This window comes from Mus pahari, chromosome 1 (assembly GCF_900095145.1).
Source record: "Mus pahari chromosome 1, PAHARI_EIJ_v1.1, whole genome shotgun sequence".
In the NCBI taxonomy this organism is placed as follows: Eukaryota; Metazoa; Chordata; class Mammalia; order Rodentia; family Muridae; genus Mus; species Mus pahari.
The window spans coordinates 158,992,919-159,013,048 of NC_034590.1; the positions used below are offsets into that span (position 1 = coordinate 158,992,919).

The 20,130-nt window shown below is 52.9% G+C and overlaps 1 protein-coding gene across 2 annotated transcripts in view; it reads right to left on the reverse strand.

The window, feature by feature from the left end:
* Positions 1-1,478: 1,478 nt before the first annotated feature.
* The window catches only part of Col17a1 (collagen type XVII alpha 1 chain), a 43,447-nt gene continuing 24,795 nt past the window's right edge, over positions 1,479-20,130 (reverse strand). Inside the window, exons 24-54 of one of the 2 annotated variants that reach the window (XM_021193941.2) lie at positions 19,539-19,601; positions 18,985-19,020; positions 18,382-18,435; positions 18,111-18,146; positions 17,600-17,635; positions 16,894-16,956; positions 15,951-15,986; positions 15,641-15,712; positions 14,797-14,823; positions 13,947-13,982; positions 12,294-12,329; positions 11,967-12,047; positions 11,082-11,117; positions 10,438-10,515; positions 9,552-9,605; positions 9,396-9,437; positions 9,166-9,219; positions 8,627-8,686; positions 7,904-7,954; positions 7,434-7,556; positions 6,811-6,948; positions 6,256-6,321; positions 5,800-5,940; positions 5,303-5,392; positions 5,094-5,204; positions 4,393-4,539; positions 3,798-4,157; positions 3,166-3,294; positions 2,902-2,964; positions 2,709-2,789; positions 1,853-2,390 (exon numbers count right to left, since the gene is read on the reverse strand). In XM_021193941.2, coding sequence (XP_021049600.1) covers positions 2,338-2,390; positions 2,709-2,789; positions 2,902-2,964; positions 3,166-3,294; positions 3,798-4,157; positions 4,393-4,539; positions 5,094-5,204; positions 5,303-5,392; positions 5,800-5,940; positions 6,256-6,321; positions 6,811-6,948; positions 7,434-7,556; positions 7,904-7,954; positions 8,627-8,686; positions 9,166-9,219; positions 9,396-9,437; positions 9,552-9,605; positions 10,438-10,515; positions 11,082-11,117; positions 11,967-12,047; positions 12,294-12,329; positions 13,947-13,982; positions 14,797-14,823; positions 15,641-15,712; positions 15,951-15,986; positions 16,894-16,956; positions 17,600-17,635; positions 18,111-18,146; positions 18,382-18,435; positions 18,985-19,020; positions 19,539-19,601 — 2,453 coding nt within the window. In that variant the 3' untranslated portion in view covers positions 1,853-2,337. Of the gene's footprint in view, positions 2,391-2,708; positions 2,790-2,901; positions 2,965-3,165; positions 3,295-3,797; positions 4,158-4,392; positions 4,540-5,093; positions 5,205-5,302; positions 5,393-5,799; positions 5,941-6,255; positions 6,322-6,810; positions 6,949-7,433; positions 7,557-7,903; positions 7,955-8,626; positions 8,687-9,165; positions 9,220-9,395; positions 9,438-9,551; positions 9,606-10,437; positions 10,516-11,081; positions 11,118-11,966; positions 12,048-12,293; positions 12,330-13,946; positions 13,983-14,796; positions 14,824-15,640; positions 15,713-15,950; positions 15,987-16,893; positions 16,957-17,599; positions 17,636-18,110; positions 18,147-18,381; positions 18,436-18,984; positions 19,021-19,538; positions 19,602-20,130 lie in introns of both variants that reach the window. The other variant, XM_021193950.1, reaches the window with a different exon arrangement.

The window sequence follows — 20,130 nt, forward strand, 5'->3', positions numbered from 1 at the left end:
TTTTGGGGAATTTTCTTTGTAATTAAAAATCTTAAAAATGAGATTGTCCTGCCTGAGACACTTTGCAGCTTTTGGTTCTAATTATATTTTAACCTTTTCTTCTTCCCAGTCTTCTGACCTTCTATGTTTATCATTGATCCAAGCTATCTGTGATACATATTCATATATTCATATATTCTCATATTCATTCTCATTCTCTCTCTCTCTCTCTCTCTCTCTCTCCCCCCTCTCTCTCTCTCTCTCTCTCTCTCTCTCTCTCTCTCTCTCTCTCCCCTCTCTCTCTCTCTCTCTCTCTCCCCTCTCTCTCTCTCTCTCTCTCTCTCTCTCTCTCCCCCCTCCCCTCCCCGCCCCTCCCCTCTCCTCCCTCCCTCCCTCCCTCCCTCCCTGTCCCATCCTGTGCTGTTGAGATCATCCTGATCACTCCTCGCTCTCCCAGGGAAACAAACTCACAGACACTGCTCTCTAGCCGAAGACATGGCGCATGGCTGGTACCCTCTCTTTTCGTTTTTTTTTTTTTTTTTTCTGGAGAAGGTAGCACAGACTTTCCTCCCATTTCTTCTGAGTGCACAACTTTATGAAGACTTTTAGATGATGTCTTTGTAAAGTCTAGTAACAAGGGAACATTTCCTAGGCCTCATTAATCAAGATAAGAATCATTAATAAGTAATATTGAGCTCCAAAGTAAAAAGTACTGTTTCATTGGGTTTTCATCATGAAACTGATAAATTCTTTAAAAATTAAAAGATGCATTGTGTTTATTATTAAGCACAGTGGGTTCTTTTCTCTGTGGGTGGTAAAGCAAGTTATCTGAAATTGTGAAGTCCTTATGAATTCATTTGCAAATATTTTCATGTTGGTTCCTTTGGGCAACCATCAGGATATAACAGCCAAAAGGCCATGCGGCGTTCAGATGCTTGGCCCATGCATTGGTGCTGCTCACAGCTGCTTGTGGGAGTGGCTCTGAAGTCTGTGTTTTCTCTGGGATGGTATGTGAGGAACTCAGGAGCGAGCATAGGGGAGAACAGAGGTGTTGTGGAAGGGGGTTTAGGTAATTCATGCTTATTCAATTGAGAGTCCCAGCTTGTAACAAATTAACAAGTCGCCATTGCCAAGTAAAGACTCTCTGTTTATAGGTGTACATTTTCCTTGGTAGACAGACATCTTCATCTACATATTTGACTTCCAGTCATACATTAATTGTAAAGAAGCTCGCTGATTTGTCGTATATGTGTTTAGCTTTCGAGGAACTTAGAGAAAACAAAGTGCTTTGTCTGGCGAGTCCAGATTGAAGTAGTAGCTTTTAAAAGTCTGCCTTTAGAGATCTCAGGGATCCGATGCTGAAGGCTGGGTCTAAATGACCACCAGTCATCTCTTCCATTTGTGACAAACAGTGTTAGAATCAGACCCATGTAACCCGAATCCTTTTTTTAAACTAATTTTCTCACATGATTAAACATATATTAAAAAAGAAAAAAAAACTTTAATTGAAAATTTTACAGTTGAAATGAATTTTCATCTTACAGATTACATACAAATGTTTTTAGACAGTGGAAAGTGCTTAAAAACCAACTGTGCCCAGTCTTTTATGCCATTTCCTAAGTGCAGGATGGGGCGTGGAAGCCATGTTTCCTCAGCATCAGGAGTTCTGTATCCCCTTTTCTCCCTTCCTTGCCCACTGCCCCTCTTGTCCTGTCTGCTGTGGTCTAGTGTGGTGTCATAATTGTTACTTCTGCCCTGTACCTGTGGACACAGGGCATAGCTATGACCATTCAAGCTTTGTAAGCCAATGGGAAGGTGATTGGCACCTGTACCATGGTAACTGTCTGAAATGTCACCTCCTTTGAGGAAGTGAACTTCTGAGTGTTTTCAGTTGCAAGAGTCGCTTCTGTGACTGGAGAATGCAGAGTGAAGAGAGGAGGAAGGAGCTGACAGCAGCCTTCGAAACATAACCCATCACACATCACCTACAAAGGCCCCCATTCCCATTTTCCATTCCCATTTTCTGGGCTCACGTTTTAGGCAAAGCTCCAAGATCCCCAGCCAACAGTTATGTAACTGGCTTCCGAGGCCTGGGCTAAGTGCTAAAGAAGCCGGGAAGCTCAGATCTATGTAGCAGAGAGGTTAAGTCTCATATTAAACATTGCAGTTATTCCCAAAGGCCCACCCAACCAATGGAGCTGTTTCAGATTGTGTGTGTGTCTGAATTTTCTGTATGTATATATTTTGTTCAGACTAAAACAAATGTCGCTGGGTGATTTGGTCTCAGGAGGATGGGGACCCTTGGACATAGGCACCCAAGAACTGGTCCAGGTACTTGTTGGCTCTGCCAAGTGCAGCTTACGGCTTGATGGCAATACTTCTCTTCCTTCTCCCAGTATAGACTTGGTCACCTGAAAGTCCAAAGATGAGCAGGGATTAATACCTTATGGCCTATGACCTCAGGAGGACCAGTGATACCAACAATGCTTGCTAAAAATGACTTGGAAGATTAATCCTTCGTAAAGCTCTTTTTTCCCTTTCAAGTTCTCTCCCTATTCTGTTACCAGGTTCTTCCTCACTCTGCAGCAGCTCTGGTCTTCCCCTTTCCCCAGCTGTGCAACACCATTTTCTGCATTAGTTTTTGCTTGATTTTCTCAGGCTAGCCCAGAATCAAATGACCTCTTCTCTGCTGAATCCCAGAACCTCAGAAGTCACACGCCGGTGCTTACCTTTGTCTCCTTTCTCTCCTTTGTTCCCTCTGGGGCCGGGTGGCCCTGGAGGACCTCGTGGTCCAGCTGGGCCCCTGTCACCTAGAAGGACAGAGAGGGCATGACACCAGCGTATGAGTACAGAGCCGAAGTCATGGCACAGTGTGGCACTAAGGCATAAACAGCTGATCCTGGGATCCCTGCTGTCACTCACCTTTGGGTCCTGGGGTTCCCACATCGCCCTTCTGCCCAGGTGGTCCTGGGATAGTGCCGTAGGCTGCAAGGAAGGAAAGAGTCTAGCCTTAGACGAGAGTTTGCCTGAGAGGCTTGGGAGGTCAGAGAGTGGGGGCGTCTGGAATTAGGCTTGAGTTTTGGCATCTCAGCTACGGGGAGATTATTATGTTGGTATTTGTATGCCAGACCCCACGAGAGACTAAGCAGCAGGCCAGTGCTGGGCAGGCCATGGAGATATGCTTACTTCGGAAAAAGTCCATGAGGTCTTGTGTCACGTTGCTGTAGGCAGAGAAGACCCTGCTGATGCCAGGAGGGCCTTGGGGCCCGGGTGGGCCCTGGACAGTGTAGGCCATCCCTTGTAGCAGACCCTGACCTGCAGAATACCAGAGTGCTGGTGTAGGAAGCAGCATACCACTTCACTGCCGAAGGGCAGTGTCCTCGGACTTCCTCACTCAGAGCAGCTAAACTAGATGAAACCAGCCTGAGGGAAAAGCCCTGAAGCTTCCTTCGCTGTCCATCAGACTGGGCTGACCTCTTGTGACAGTCCTCAGGGACATTAGGACTACAGGATGTGCTGATAGCTAAAGGGAAAAGGGACCTCCTGGCTAACAACTTCCACAAAGCCCTGACAGAAAGCCGCTCCTGTCAGACTTGTGCCCTGTTCTGCACAGCTCAGGGGTCAGCACTGGGGTCCCTTGCAGTGAGATGGTATAGCATTAGAGTGTGGTCTTCTCTGTTTCAATCCCCACCCATCTGATTGCAGAGCTGCTATCTGCACAGTCCAAGTACATACACAACGAGGGCCAATCTGCAAAGCCTGGACGCTGAGGTCCACACATGCTCCTCCCCCTCTGAAGTTCACAGGGTCCGACTTACGCTGCATGCTCTCCGACACCCGCACTGCCAGCTTGTTGTAATCTAGGTCTCCAGTGAAGCCATCCCGGAACGAGTCACCATTGGTGCCATATATACCACCACCTGCAGCTGCCCCATAGCCTCCGCCTGGGCCGATGTCAGTACCATAGGGGCCCCCATCCCCTGCACCAAAGGCTCCACCTTCGCCCAGGGAGCCTCCATTGGTTCCCCCTATGCCCACAGAAGAGCTGTAGGAAGTGCCCCTTCTGGCTGAGGAGCTGCTGCCCCAGTTGTAGTTCTCTCTTAAGTGACCATCTCCAGGTGGTCCCTGTGGCCCCGGAGGGCCTGGAGGGCCAACGATGAAGCTGCGAACATCAGGACCTGTAAAGTAGGAAGACTCATTACCCCGGACTGTGGTGGACAAAAGAGTTGGAAGCTAGGGGTCTCTGGAGTTTTAACACCCCTTAGAGCGATCTTTGAGGCCCTTGTGCATTTACAGAAGGATGCTGATGCGCAGAGACTGGTCTGTCTGGACTGCTGACCATCCTGTGCCTCCTGCAGAGGAGGCGTGAAGGTCTAGGGGGAGGGCACAGGAGACCAACATCAAGGTACCTACTTGTGAGGTAGCTAATCAGCTCGCTGCGGAAGTTGTCACTATTTTCAGCTGCATAGGTGGACAGAGCTGATGAGACACCTGGGGGCCCTCGAGGACCTGGGGGCCCTGGTGGGCCTGGAGGGCCTGGGATGGAGGACAGACCAGCGGCTGTGTGAGAGGGGAGGGAAAGAGGAACGTCGGGATCCTGGACAGAAAAGGCTAGATTCTCAGCCTAGCCTTGACCTACTGTGGGCCCCCTCACCCCCCATGGATTGGGTGCAAGAGATGGGGGGTGGAGGAGAGGAGAGTGGGCGAGGCCTAGGTGGTCCCTTTCAGGCATCATCTGAGAATGGCTGCTTCCAAGGGGCCCTTAAGCCCCTCACCCCATATCCTATGTCATTCTAGACCTTCATCACCAGGCATTAGAATGTAATACAAGGTATTATGTTATATCCTTGTTAAGTGACTGATCACATGGCTCATGAGCTCTGCAAAGGCTACAGTGAGGAGCTTTGTCTCTTCCCATTTCTTCCCCTGCCAAGGCTCATGGCTCCTCACAGCTGTGAGACCGTGTCCAGGGCCCCAGGGCCCTCCTGGTACATGCTTCACTGGGGAATGGCACATTGATTCAGTTCTCCATGGCAACCCTAGAGAGGACTGGGGATGCCCTCTAAGTCAGGCTGCAGCCCTCGGCCCATCTCTTATGCTCTCTAGTGTCCTACTGTGCAAGTATGATGAGAGGTCCTCCACACTGATGCTGGACCATGCACTGCCTGGCATCCCGGGTGGCCCTGGGGGCCCTGGAGGTCCAATGATGTCTCTGTAGTCAGACCCTGGGACATCAGTGGGCAGTAAATAGTCAGTCACAGCCTGAGCCAAGGTTTCAGTTTCCATCCCAAACCTTTTGACGGATGTTCCTGCTTGGCCTTACCTCGGAGCATGGTCAGTAGCTCCTCGTAGGATGTTCCTGGCAGGCCAGGGGGTCCCGGTGGGCCAGGATGCCCAAAGCTGATCCCAGAACCTGGGGAACAAGGTCCCAAGTAGTTGGAGACTCAAGTGGGACGGGGGAGGACGGATACAAATGGCCAGTCTGAGAGGAGGGTAGATAGTGATTTGGAAAATAAGTGGGGTCTGAGGAAGGGGAAGAACAGTGGTAGGGAGGAAGATAGAAAGGAGCGCAATGCAGACGCAGTGTGGGAGCACTGAGCAGAACCAGCTGCTGGGTGCAGAGTGCCCGTTCGTGCATGCTAATACCCGTGTGCTCCTCTGGGCTTCTTTTTGCTGTGTTCTCAGGCTTGCTCTTTCTTTGAGCAGCTCTGGAGACTGCTGCCTCTTCAGGGGTCAGGCAGCTGGGGGTGGGGGTGGGGGGGCAGTGGGGCCGTCTCAGCGGGGTTGGATGCCCTCGTCTTTACTCTCCTGATCACTCACTTGACATATAGTTGAGAATGTGTCTGCTCAGCTCCCCGTAGTCCAAAGACAGGAGGGACCCATCTCCACTGACGCCTGGTGGCCCCGGGGGACCGGGAGGACCCACCAGATTCTGACGTAGGTACTGCCATACATCGTTCCCTGGAAAGGAGAAGATGCCTTCTGGATCAGCCTAGAAGCCCAGTTGTATCTACCTGCCCAGACTGGTTCCCAGTAACAGCTGGGAGTTCTTGGTTCTTGGTGTGCACACACTGGTCAGAAGTCAGCCTGCCTCTAGGGGCCTGTAGTGGAGGAAGCTGGGGGATTGATTCCCTCTCCCACTTTCCATGCGTTTGCGACTCGGCACACAAGGCAGGACAGTGACACCCTAACAAAGCTCATCCAGGGACACATGCCCTCCAAGTGACGACAGAAAGGAGGAAAGAGGCCCTACTCTTTGCCCACTGGGATACTCACGTCGCAGCATGGCCAAGATATCTTCTGAGGAGGAGGCAGAGGACAAGCCAGCTCCGTAGCCTGACGCTGTGGGAAGAAGACCTTGGCTGACCTCCTTGGTCTTGGAGCAGACCCTCTGCATCCAGACTCTGAAAGGTCAAGTCAGCTAGTCACTGTCTTTGGGTGAAATGAACAAATGGCCAGTCAGAAGGTCAGAAGAGGCCAGAAATAGATGTTGGCTTTTCGTAGGGAGAGCCGAGCCGTGTTGTAGAATGAGTTTTAGCCTGACTCCTACTAGACACTGCCAAGCTGAGGGTCCTTTTTGTGAACAGAGATGCATCCACACTTGGGCACATGATGGTCAAATGCTTTGCATGCCTGCCCCTATCATGCCTCTGTTTCCAGTCTGACCTAAGGTTTGGTGAGGCTGGGTACTGTGGCCCAGCCATGATGAGTGTAGAATCAAAGGTTATATATTCAGGAGAAGGGTGGGACAACCAGTGAATTAAGAGATGAGCTTCAGGGAGCAAGGGGCACTCATTAAGGGCAACAGCACAAGAAGTATCACAGACTTACACCGCAAGTAGCTCACGACCTGGCTTGCCAGCTGGGAGTAGTCGAAAGTCTCTCCTGTGATGGTGATGACAGGCCCTGGGGGACCGGGTGGGCCCGGGGGACCCTGAACTCCTGAGAGATAAGCCCTGATGTTGTCACCTGCCAACGAGGGAGGACGCAGTCAAGCCTGCTGCCAAGAGCATCTGACTTCCCTATGATCACAGCAGGAGGAGAGAGAGCCTGTCCCGATCCCCTCGACACCTGAGCCTAAGGCCTGTGCGTCCATGTGCTGTCTTGTCCATTGGACTGGCAAGACTCCAATTTACTCACCTATTTACAGGGATGGGGGTCATGAACATATTTGAGAATGTGTTAATGTGTGTATGTGTGCTCATATGTGTGCATGTAGATTTCCAGGTAGGATGAAGATGAGGCATACATATATATATGTGTGTGTGTATATGTATATATGTATATATTATATACATATATATGTCTCTCTCTCTCTCTCTCTCTCTCTCTCTCTCTCTATATATATATATATATATATATATATATATATATATATATATATGACCACATCAACCCTCCTTTTCCATCTCCCTCAGCCTCCTGTCCACGGTGTGGGGTAGCGAAGCACTCACTTTGCATGTACTCAGCGATGTAGTGCTGGATATCCTGGCCAGAGCTGCTGAGGGAGCCCGGAGGCCCAGGGGGCCCTGGAGGGCCAGGGGGGCCCTGCGTGTACAGAGTGCTTGATGATGCCCCTGAGGGAAGAGAAGGTACCGTGCTGTGCCTCTGCTCCTTCACTCTCCGGCAGCCCAGGGCTTTGTGTCCCCCGCCTGCTCTGATGAACTAGGACAGTGGCTAGCAGAAGGGGCACATCTGCAAGGGGGCGGAGCTGGGTGCTGGCCCAGGCCAGATGTCCTCCTGCCCCCTCCTTTCCTCCAGCACTCTGCTTCCCACCTGAGCTGCCCTCCTCTCAGGGCCCCAGAGCTCCCCGGGCCTGCTCCATTCTCTTCTTTGGTCCCCAAGCACAATCCACTGACATTGGATTTGCCATCAAGCTCCCTCCGAGGATGGGAGAGGAACTTTGTTCTCCTTTAATTCTTACCATGAGAAAGACCACCAGAGATGCCAGGAGTACCTGGAACACCAGGATCACCTGCAATCCAAATAGAGAAACCCTGTGTTGTGTGTACTCCCTTTCCCTGGCAGCTCCCGAGTGAAGTTCAGCACCCTTAGTGGGTACAGTTATTCCATGCCTACAGTCTTGCTTGCAAAGATACCTATCTCGCTTTGGGGAGGGTTCTTAAGATCCAGGATTGCTGGGCCTGCATCCCTCTTTGAGCACACACACACACACACACACACACACACACACACACACACACACACTGCACTGAGATTTGCACATACTTAGCTATCCACAGTCTACTTGTGTGGACCAAATGCACGAGCTCAGAGTTCTTCGGGAGGTGGGGGTATGTGGCAGTTCTTGCTACCTCACCCTCTACCCCAGGTTATGTTTGATGTACCCTGATGTCCTCTGAGCCAGTAGGCATTGTGATTTCCACTGGCCACTGAGACAGGGCATGGGGGCTCCAGAACCCGGGGCCTCTCATTCCACACAGTCAATCAGGTGGACACTGTTGACAGTCCCTGACCACCCTGCCTCTCTCCTGCTCCCACACCATGCTGAGCTGCTCGTGGGCTGTGGTAGGAGGATCAAGAAGTGCTCCTGTCTGACCTGCCTCCTCCACATTCTTTGGCCGCTAGGCAGATGAGCAGAGGGCACAACATGCTGGCTTCAGGCACCCCAAGTCACTGCTCTTACCTTGGTCTCCCTTGGGACCTGGGGGGCCGGGTGGACCTGGAGGGCCAGTAAAGAAGGTTTCTGCAAGAAAGGAAACAGTGGGGGTGGGGATGACATGCTGTTTCTGAGGAAACGGCAGCTAGAACAGAACCTGGCACATGGCAGACGCTCAGCCAGACATCCTCCGTGCATGAATCTGTAAGGATGTGTGTTCAGGTGACTGCATGGTCAGAGGGTTGGGCGTGTAAATGAATGGAAAGATGACTGTGCAGATGGTGGATGGGTGGGTGTGTGAATGGGTGGATGGGTCTTCCACAGGGGATAAGCTCTGGCCCCCGAGGTGCTTGCTCTTCCTTTCTCCATCTGTTTCTTTGTTAACATCATCACCCTGTTTGTGTACCTCCCTGCATCCTTCCTGTTTCATCAAATCCCCAAGTGCAGTGACCAGGCCTCTCAGGTTACTTCCCAAAGGCAGAGCTGGCTCTCTTTCTTCCAGCCAGGTTGGTCAGTGTAGTTGGGTTGAGGTAGGAATAGGTGTGACTGGATGCCCCCAATGTTACCTGAGTCAGTCAGGAAGGACCCTGGTGGCCCGGGTGGGCCTGGTGCACCTTCCCCTAGGGAAAAGAAGCCAGGATTCAGTCCTGCCATCAGGTGAGACAAGAGCCCCACTAGGGGACAAGTCAGGAATGCTCTTCCTGAGAGCTAGCCCAGAGGCCTTGGCTCTGGGTCCCCTTGTCTCCCACCTCCCCTGCCCTTATCCCCTCCTGTGGGCAAGGATTTCAGCCCTCACCTGGTGGGCCTCTGGGTCCTGGCGGGCCTGGGATGGAAGGCCCTGTAGAAGGAAGAGGAAGTGCCGGCCTTGAGGGGCTGATTGACTTCCAAGGCCTGAGCTTCCTCATGACATACCCCGTGACTCCCCAGCTTCCAAAGATCAGTGAGTTCTTACCTGGTGGCCCTCGTGGTCCAGGTGGTCCAGGGGGGCCTCGTAAATCCACACCTTCTGTAGAGAGAAGCCAATGGAATCAGAGAAGGCTGAGGCCATGCTCTTCGCCATGTTCCGAGCCTTTGACCAGGATGGCTAGTCTCTGGGCTGCACTCCACACCCTGTTTGCACAACACCCCCTAGGTCCCCATCTGCTGAGACGCCCCTATTCTGAAGCACGGAAGGGCAGACAACTGACAGTATGGATATGTGGAGAGATAGGTAAGCATTTGGACTTCTGTGCCAGCAGGCCAGAGTTCAATCCCCACTTCTGCATATCTAGCTGGCAACTTTAAGCAACTTCTCACCCTCTCTCAATCTGTTTCTTCCACCATGCACCAGGGTCACTGAGACCCACGCCCTGGGGATGCTGAGATGGCTCAGACCCAGCAAGAGGCCACCAAATGCTGAACCTCTAATGTGCTGGCTTCACACCACTGGGGTTCGCTGCATCTTAGCTCTTGACAGCCCAGGTGGGAGGCCCAGCTGTGGTCCCCCTTGGGCCCTTTGTGGACAGGAGGCCACAAGAGTCAGACTTCCGGTGACCAAGAGTCCAGGGACACCGATCCTTGCTTTCCCAGCTAGGTTTGTTTGACTCCTGCCAGTCACCCTCACTCCCAACACCTGATCTGACCCTGGTCCTACTGGAAGGCCACAGCCTGTCAGCTGTCATAGTCTTGTGACCGTGCCTCTCACGCCAGACAGTCTCTGCTGTTCTTACCAGCTCCCACTGCAGAGCAGAGACACTTTGCAATGACTCACTGGTGCAGCTGCCCGGGGCCCTGCCAACAGTGTCATCTCTTCCATTCCCTCCCCAGTGACACCTGCCCTGGACGGTGCCTGCACTCACGGGCAGAGAGGACCTCAGAGATGGAACTGCCACTGCTTAGGAATGAGTCACCAGCAAGTCCTGGCTCCCCTCGTGGGCCTGTGGGGGAGGACACAGGGTTAGCGTGCACACTGCTTCAGCAGAGTTCTGTGGGGGCAGGGCCAGATTCAGGGCGGGGCCCAATTGAGGGAGGGTGTGGCAAGGAAGAGAGGGACCTAGAGGAGAGAGGCTGAATTCCAGCTGAAGGAGGAAAGACAGACCAAATAAGGGTGACCAAAGCCAGGACAACAATGGCTTCTACTTCTGCCTTCCACTGTTATCTTGACACTTGGACCAATCACTGGACAGTAATGTTATTATCAGAGTCTGGTCATCTGAAACCCAAGCTCGATGAAAATGGTCTGCTTAACCTTGGCCAGAACCCTACAGAGCCTCAGTTTCCCTGTCCTGGGGAGCCCTGACTCTCTCAGAAATATGGGAAAGATGGGAGAAGGAGGAGGCTCTGCGGGGCCTGTGGTAAAGAGAAGCCTGTTGTGTAGAGTCCAGGAGGTCCTGCTGACCCCCTCCCCTTTATCTATAATTCAGGGACTTAAACCCCACCCCCACTGCACCCCCATCCCACCCCAGCCTCCCCCAGCCCACAGCCTGTGATTTTACAGACATACCTTGTTGTCCCGGGAGACCAGCAGGGCCAGCTGGACCTGCAAAGGGTTATAGAAAAAGCTAAATCACAGCCTCTCCCCAACGCTGAGGGGAGGGCAGGTACCTGGGGACACAGGGATTCTCCCAGAGCAGATTAGCAACCAAGGCCAATCCTGTAAAGCTGACAGGAAGGGGACCCTGATGTGGGCACATGTTTACTGCTTGGGGACATCTAGGTCGCTTAAATATCCACTACTCACTGGAGCATGCTTGCCTAGAAACAGGGCGCACGTGCCTTGGGTATAAATCATGTTCTTAATTTGAATACAAATATTTTTAAATAATTAAAACATAAAACAAGGTAACGGGCATTTTGGATAAATGGGGGTGGGGTGGGAATCACGATTCTTTAACATTTTGCTTTATTTTAATTCAGCAGTGTTTTGGGGTTTGCTTACATTTGTGAGAAGGCAGCTGTACCCACAGAGCTCACTCCCCCCCCCCGCCATGGTGGGGCTCTTCCCTCCCCAGAGCTTTGCTACACAGTTCTACAGCCATGGCGGCACGTCCACCTCCCCGAGCACCGGCATTCAGGTTGCCCCAGATAAACCTGTTGTACTATTTTTCTAAGAAACAAAGATCTCAGGAGCCTTCATCAACTGCTCTGGTTCTGGAGACTGAATGATCTGGATGGAAACCCTCCCCCCCAACCCCCTGCCCTTTGTTGGCTGGGTGACCTTAGGCAAGTAGTTTACCTACTCTGGGTCTCAGCAAATGCTCCTCCCTTATAAGCACGGGCTTTCTCTTTATAGGCCCTGCCCTCAGTGCCAGGATTTGAACAGATGGGCCTAGAATCTTGTATCCACAGCCTGCTGCTGATTGGGGGCAGAGCAAGAGAACAGACTGACCTGGCGTCCCTGGAGGTCCTGGGGGTCCCATGGCACCAGGAGGTCCAGGAGGTCCAGGCACAGTGATTGTTGCTGATCCCTCTGGAAACAGAAGAAACATGGGACACATGTTACCTTCAGAGGTGCCGGGACCCCAGTAGGCTGCAGGCCAGCAAGACAGGAACCTCTGCTTCTCATCCCTCTGACATCCTTCCCTGGGCTGACTACAGGTGGTCTGTGCTCACCTGCGTCCCTCCCTAAGCACCCGCCACCTGCTGACATTGAGGCAGATGGCCCACATTGGACAGGCAAATAGAACTCAGGGATGAACCTTCCTGGGCTGCCTACCTGAAGTCATGACTCTGCCAGGAGCGCCAGGTTCACCTGGGGAGGACAAAGGGAGTGGGCAAGAGGATTAACCAGTGGCTTGATGAATCATTTTCAGAACCTCTGGGTTGCACTAAGGGCCACCTGTGGTCCTCTTACCCTCAAGCTAATGGGATTTTAGTAATGAAGGGAGCCTACGCTACACTGAGCATTTATCTCTCAACTTAGACCCAGGGCCAGAGCATCGGTCGTCTCTCAGAGAAGGGGTCTCCTGGGAGGCTGTGGAGGAATTTGCCCTTCCACGAGGCCAGAATGGGGGCTAACCTGAGACTCATTCTCAGCCCCACCCCATCTTTTCTTCCTGTAGTGGCCATAGTCGGAGAAATGATCTGAAGATCAAAGGGAAAATAGAAGTCACGATTCCATGGGTAAATTCCCTGTGTACCGTTGGTCTTGAGGGACAAAAACGAATGTGTGAGTGAAGGGCTTGCAAGAGGATGCAGGATTCATGGGTCTCTGCACATACCCACCACTCCAGCACCTCTTGACTAACAATCCATGGGTGGATGGGCTTGGAGCCAGCAAAGGAGTAGAGGGCATGAATTCTGGAGCTGGGAGCCAGGCTCAGTGAGAGATCATGCCTGGCCCGCTTCAGCTTTACTCCCAGAACTGACCAGAGAAGCTCCATTGACCAAGGTCCTTCCCTGGACTCTAAGGTGTGTGAACAATGGCGGTAAGCCCCATAAGGGAAAGGTGGCTTTGGTTTCCTCACAGGGAGAGCGAAAGGGTGGGGTTTGCTCATGTTCCCCCAGCAAGGGCTCAAGGCCAAGGCCGGAGACTGCTCTGAGAGGGTACACTCTAACAACGGATAACCCGCCTGCGCAGTGCAGCCCCGTCAGGAGAGCCTGAAGCCAAGGGCTACTCTGGTCCCCTGACCCCACGAGGGAGGCCTTACTGAAGCCACCAGAAGTCCACTGGCCTGGGAAGTACGAACCTTTTCTTTCTAGGGTCCCACTTGGGGATGTTTGTGATGGACAAAGTGCCAAGGCTCATGAAAGTGAGAACACAGGACAGAAAAGAGTGTGTGTGATCCTGAGCACCCTGCACTCCTAGGTTTGCTCAGGACTGGGGTCCGATGGGCAGGGCTGAACTAGAGGGTTAGTCTGTGCCTGTGTGGCATTGCATTGCCCAGCCAGATACCCTATAGTCCTTTGATTTGTCCCTTAGTGGGATTAAACCCCCCCTCCCTTCCTGTAGACAGCTCTTTCTGCATCTCTGTTGTCCTCAGTCACACCTGACAGGAACAGGGTGGGGGGGTCAGGCCAAGGGTGGCTCTGGTCTCAGCAGGCCTTGGCATCAGGAATATTTTAGAGGCAACTAGCCATTTAAAGTCAAATAGGCTTGGAAAGCTTGGGGCAAGCAAACTTCCTTTCCTATATTCCTGCCACAAGGACCTGGGGACATGAAAATGAGTCTCAGGACTGAGCCTGGAGCAAGTGGGCCTGAGGACTCAGGTCTCAGCAGTCCCTCCTCTCAGACTTCCTTTGGAGCCACTAGATGCCACTGTTGGTCCAGGCTCTGGTCAGAGCAGACCACCTGCCTGCCAACCCCTCCCGGCTGTAAAAATGGCTGGTGAGAAGGAAAAAAGAAAGCTTCTTGGGAGAAATCACGTACCTTTAGTCCCTGGTCGGCCAGGGCTACCAGGAAGTCCTGATGTGATTAAACACAAGTCAGTCAGGATGATTAAGGCCCTGCAGCTCTGGATGTCTGCCCTCCCTCTCTCCCCTCTGGCAGTAAGCAGCCAGCACTCTGCCACTCAGAGTGGCCACACGGGCTGCCTGATAGAAGCAGCAGGATCCATTCAGGCCTTCCCTGAAGTCACCTGGAGTGGGCACAGAGCTCTCCCCCAGAAGCCTGTCTGTCTGTCTGTCTATCTGTCTGTGAGACACGGAGGCCTAGCAGGGCTGGGTTGAGGCAGACAGAGGCTCTGAAGGATTCCTGTCACTCTGGGTTACAAAGCTGTCACTGTCCCTCTCCCTGTTGACTGCTGTGTCTAGAGTAGCAGCACTTTGTTGGCCTTTGCAGAGCTTGGTATCACTCTCTCTGTCTGACCGGAGAGAGTGAGGGGCTGGGTGTACGTGTGTGCATGCGTGCGAGCATGCGTGTGTTCATACGTGCGTGCATGTGTGCATGTGTGTGCGTGTGCGTGCATGCATGGTAGAGACTTCTTCAGAGGATTCCTAGCCAGCAGCATCCTTCCTGAGTGTTCCTGCACCAGAGACAGAGCACGGCGCAAACCGGAACTGACATCACTGACATCAGAATGTCACCTACATCATTCTGTGCAGGGTCCCCCCCCCCCCACTGCCCTTATGGTGCTTCTTACCACTCACTGTGACAGAACCTGAGTCTGTTTTACTGGAGATGGGAGAGGGAAGGACAGGCTCCTGTAACTAGAGAGGCACTGGCCATAGTGCCCATCCTGTCCTAGCAGGAGATGGCAGCCGGGGACTACATGACTCACCCTGAGGTCCCTGAGGTCCTGTGAGACCTGCAGAAAAGAAGACATAGGGCCAAGAGTTGAAGGGTTAAGGACTGCTCCAAGGAGCCACAACACAACACAACACAACCTTGCCCGCAGAGCTGGTGGGCGTGGCAGTGAAGGGCTCAGAGGCTAGGGCCTAGAGTCCTCCCATCTCTGGGCAGAGAGCCGTTCTGTGAGCTTTGTTGTGAAATGAACAGCTCTTCCATTACACATGCACATACACATGATGCCAAATGCCGCCATTGCCCCTCAATTACACTGCACCTAGCGCCAGCCGAGGAGTTGGGGTTCCTGGGTAAACGGTCACTGTATCTGGTTTTGACTTATTCTTCCCACAGAACTAAGAATCCTGCTCTTGTTTGGCCCTCGGTGGAGGTGCTAGCAAGGCCTCTCCTCTCTGGTCAGTAGGCACTGGTGAGGGCCCGGGTATAGCCCCAGGAGAGGAGACAGGCAAGACACTGAGCTTGAGTTCAAGTCTACAATAGTAAGAGCACTCATGCCCTTAAACTCCTTGCTTACTTTCATCTGCTAATTCTTCTCTTCAAAATGTCAACTTGTGGTTAGAGTTCTGCCTTGGGCTGCTTGCTGAGGGTAACAGGATAAGGCTCATGCACACACAGTGTAGCATCTGAGCACCTACCCACCACATCCCCAGTGTGCATACACAAGGGAACCGCAGTGTGCATACACACGGGAACCCCAGTGTGCATACACAAGGGAACCCCAGTGTGCATACACAAGGGAACCCCAGTGTGCATACACACGGGAACATCCTGTAGTTGCACACACAGAGGACGGTGGCGTCCCTTCCCTGTCTCGTTACCTGGCTTTCCTGGGTCTCCAGCGGGTCCTGGGGGGCCCCGGGTTCCAGGCATCCCGGTCAGGCCTTGCTCACCTGCAGAGAGCATGAAATATGGGAATGGCTCTCCCTTGGGAAAGTGCCGCTGAGCCCCTGGGTTTTCCTCAGCGGCTTGCTGGCAGATAGGTGGTAGGAAGCAGGGTGACCAAGACTGCTGCATGTCCCTTTGTCATTAGGATGGAGGGCCCAGGCATGCATGTGGGGGCAGAGGAAGGCCAGGGAGGGGTAGACAAGGGCAGCTGGTGACCATGAAGACCACAGTGTGGCGACTAACCTCTGGAACCTTGCTGTCCATCAGCGCCAGCGGGACCTGGGAAAGAAGACAAGTGAAGTCTGTTCAGTTCTCTCTCCTGCCCCAGTAGGCTTGGAGCATGTGGTCTCCCAGGTGGGAGCTCATGCAGCCCTCCCCATGGCCGCCAACCTCAGGAGCCTCGTCTTTGTGAAAAGACCCAACACAGTCTCCTTGCAGCTTCTCCTAAGGCGCATGCATTTCCCTCCTGGGAATGGTCCAGGACACCCTGTCCCCAGTGCACTGTGAGAACAGTGTCTGCCTCATTCGCCTGAGGACCTGGAAGTGAAGGTCCTTCAGGTCCCTGTCACCTCTCCCCTAAGCATATTCCTAACCTCCTTCCAACATGGGACCTCCTAGGACTTGCCTCATTAGCCACACCAGTGGCACCTCTGCCTGATTAAACACATTCTGAGTTTTAAGAAACACCTGAAATGCCCTTTCTTCTTTCGCCCTCCAGGCTGTAAGCTATCTCTTCTTAGGCTGTATCCTCACTCTCTGTGACTCCCGTGGCCCTGTCACCACTCACAAGCTTTGTCATAACTTGCAGGGATGAAGTAACCCACAGCCTAGTAGTTGTCCTGCATACAGTAAGTGCTTACTGTCCTGCATACAGTAAGTGCTTATTAATGCTTAGTCAGTGAATGGTAGTGAAAGTGTCACATCCCCATTGTGGTGGTTTGAGCGGCTATGGGACAGGCTACCTGGAGCTTCCCTGTCTGGATATAGGCGCCTCAGTAATGGCTAGTCAAAGGGTGGTGGCCTGAATCTGGCTTTGAAGCTGTCCCTGAGGTGGACTACTGGGGATTCCATTGAACCTCAAGCCTTGTAAGTCCTCCGTGAGCCGGAAGTAGCCAGGGAAGAAGGACAATGCCTGCTCCAGACATTCCCAGAAACCTGCAGCTCGAGAGCCCCTGGGGACACTTACCCATTGCGCCTTTGGCTCCCGGTTCACCCACAGCTCCAGGCAAACCTCGAATGCCAGGCTCCCCTGCAAAGAACAAAGGACCTGTCGCCAGAGGCTAACAAGGTATGGGTGCCTCCATACTGGTAGTGCAATGTGCCTCCTTCCTCCTCCTTCCTCTTCCCTTAGAGGAGCTGAGAGGGACAACGACCTCTGCTTTGCCACCAAGGCCAGAAACAGCTATCAGTTCGGCCCTATAGGCAGCAGGTTCAGACTGCCCCAGCAGCCAGGGTTGTTCTGAGGGCGGCATGTATGAGTCAGGTTTCTTTGGAAGCAGCACACTACCCTTTGTGGTCAAAGCACCATGACTTTCAACCTCCTTGAACCCATGCACTTGGCAGGATGTGAGCAGCAGAGAAGCCGGGCGGGGTGCACTTTACGCAGCTTTGGGAATGGACTCTTAGTTTTCCCAGCCAGATTCCCCCAAAGAATCAAAGATTCTCTAGACTCTGCACCAAGCAGACACGGTCTGCAGCTAAGTGTGCATTTAGACTCGCGCTTAACCTCCACCCCCGATGTATTTAATTTTGTCGGAGGTTTTCTTAGATTGGAAGTACATTGAGGGTCCTGAGACAGAAATTCTGCCACATCCTTCTGTATCAGTCCCGCTTCTGGTGATTGCTAGGTCCTAGAAGGTCATGAATGGGTTAAATTCCTGGGTCACACTGACCTGTGAGGCCTCTGGGTCCTTTCTCACCCTGGTCACCTAAAAGAAACATGGGGTATAGGGGTGGGGGGAAAACCATCAATTATGCGCAAGGAAAGCAATCTCCCTTCATGACATGGAGCCATGCAGCAGGATGCTGGAGAGTCAGTTCATTGATGATGCCTCAGGAGCCGGTCCACCCATGATCCGCCCGCACCCTGATTCCCCCACAAACTCTGCTGTGGCGAGGCAGAAGGAGGACTGGACCAGAGGGTAGACACCTCAGAATGTGCCTCTCAGCACTGTGAGGACCACTCAACAATGCATATGTGAGCTGGGTACTTTGTTTCCCTTCTTAGTGCCTCAGTTTCCCTCTCTGAGAAGCTGGGGAAGAGTGAACCCTCGGGTCCCTCTCAGCCCCAGGGCACAGGAGCCAGAGCCATATGTGCTCCTGGACCCTGCACACAGGTTGTGTCTGGGCGCCTAGCAGCAGAACAGACATACTGAAGGCTGAGCAGCCGCGGGAACTGTATACCTTTGGGTCCTGGTGGTCCCATGAGTCCTTTGTCACCTGAAAGGGAGACAGGCACCTTAGTGTAGAAAGCCCTGTAGGGGATGGCCAAGAAGAGCCAGTGTCTGCCTCTGAAGACAGCTTCCCACCCCATACTGGTTTCACTTCCCCGCCTTGCACTTGGTGGTTTATGGTCTTGTCCATCGGACCCTCTCTGAACCCCGAGTCCCTGGTCCTTCTTGAATGAGAGGTCCCCACAGAATGCTTCCTATTTCCTGCTCCTTCCCTAGCTTACCTTTGACACCAGGAAGTCCCACGTCACCTCGGAGCCCTTGAGGACCCACAGCGCCTGCCCAACAGAGGAAGACATATTTAGGTGAGTGTCCCATCTTTGGAACCAGGCAGCATATATACACACAGATGCACATACACCTTGAAGCAGAAGTCAGGGACTGCTCCCCATGATCGTCTCCCTAGGCTCCTGCTGGCCCACACTGGTCCCTGCCAGTCACCAGGCTCAGGCATTAGAATACCCCAAAGGATGCCGACAGAGACAACTGGCTGCAGCTCAAGCTCTAAGGGTAACAGGATGGGTTATATGGCGCATATGGGACAAGACAGAGGCGGGATGGGAGCTCCCTGTTGGTGAAGCTGTTGTGAGGTCTCAGAACTGAGCCCAGTCCTGCAGTGATTTGAACAGGACCCACAAAGATGGGTAAGCTCAGCCGCGGGCTACATTGTGGACTTCCGTTTTGTATGTCCAGGAAGTTTTCGTACAATCACTTCTTTTGCTTTCAAAATGTTTCGTTTTTCCCTTTAACATCCATCAGAGAGCAGCATGTATGGTACCTCATGTACCACAGAGGCAGCGTGTATTTACAAACAGCAGCACACTGACCTGGGGGTCCTTGGGGACCAGGAGAGCCGCTGTGACCTGAGAAACAGGAGAGAGACAGTCATCAGAAGGCCAAGAACTGGTCAGGACAACTGACTCCAGTGTGAAGGGCAGGTGGCATTCAAGGAGCTCATTCTAAGGGCCATGCGAGTCCTCGCTAGGACAGTCCAGCAGAGGGTCCAGGCATGAGCCTGGTGGGGAGCCACAGCTTGCTTGGCAGGCTCCACAGACCTTTGCTTCTTCCTAAGACATTGTGTGTAGATCAGAGGCGGAGAGGAGAGCATCGAGGACACTGTGTGTGTATTTGGGTCCGAGCCTGGGGCAGAAATCACCTGCTTTCTCGTTAGACATCATACAGTGTGTCGCTGAACAGAAAAAGCCATCTGTCTCATGCCCGGCTATCAGGCCAGAATTGTAGCCCAGTCTTGTCAACCTGAGCTCCTTTGTGGAGGAACACTGGTGGCCATCTTGTACAGATGTGGGGCTACCAACCCACCCTCCTGGAGCGTCCAGGACCTGCTTCTCCCTGAAAACTTGGGTTGGTCTTCGTGACATACCTCTGAGACCCGGAGAACCTGGGACACCAGGAAGGCCCTGAGGACCTTGTTCTCCTGCAAGCCCTGAGGAGAAACGGAAGAGACATGCTGAGAAACTCCTGCCCTGGCAGTCATGTTTGGAAGGGAGGCTCCCCACTCTGCCAGTGGTCCAGTGACCGCTCGGTGTCTCTCATGGTGAGGCCACCCATGCGCAACACCCTCCATGAACTCGGGCACCCAGATGGAGCTCGACAAATAATAAGAGGATCCACAGTCCTCAGAGCAACCTCTGGGCTGGGGGTGGGGAGCACTGAGAGATTCCTGGTGTCCTTCTTAGTTTCTCATAACATCAGTCTTATGGTCAAGGAGCTGAGTTCAAACCTCCCCAGCTCCCTGAAGCTCTAGGCTTCTGACTCAGGCATTCTGCCTTTTGCTCCACTGAGTCCCAGCACCAGAGGCTGGAAGGCCCCACCCCACACCTGGCTGTGCTCTCTCTGCTCTGTGACTCTTTGCTCTCTACCTTGACCTGGCTCTGCCCCTCACCTGTTCTGGGAAGGTCACTTCCCTGAGATCTCTCTCTCTCTCTCTCTCTCTCTCTCTCTCTCTCTCTCTC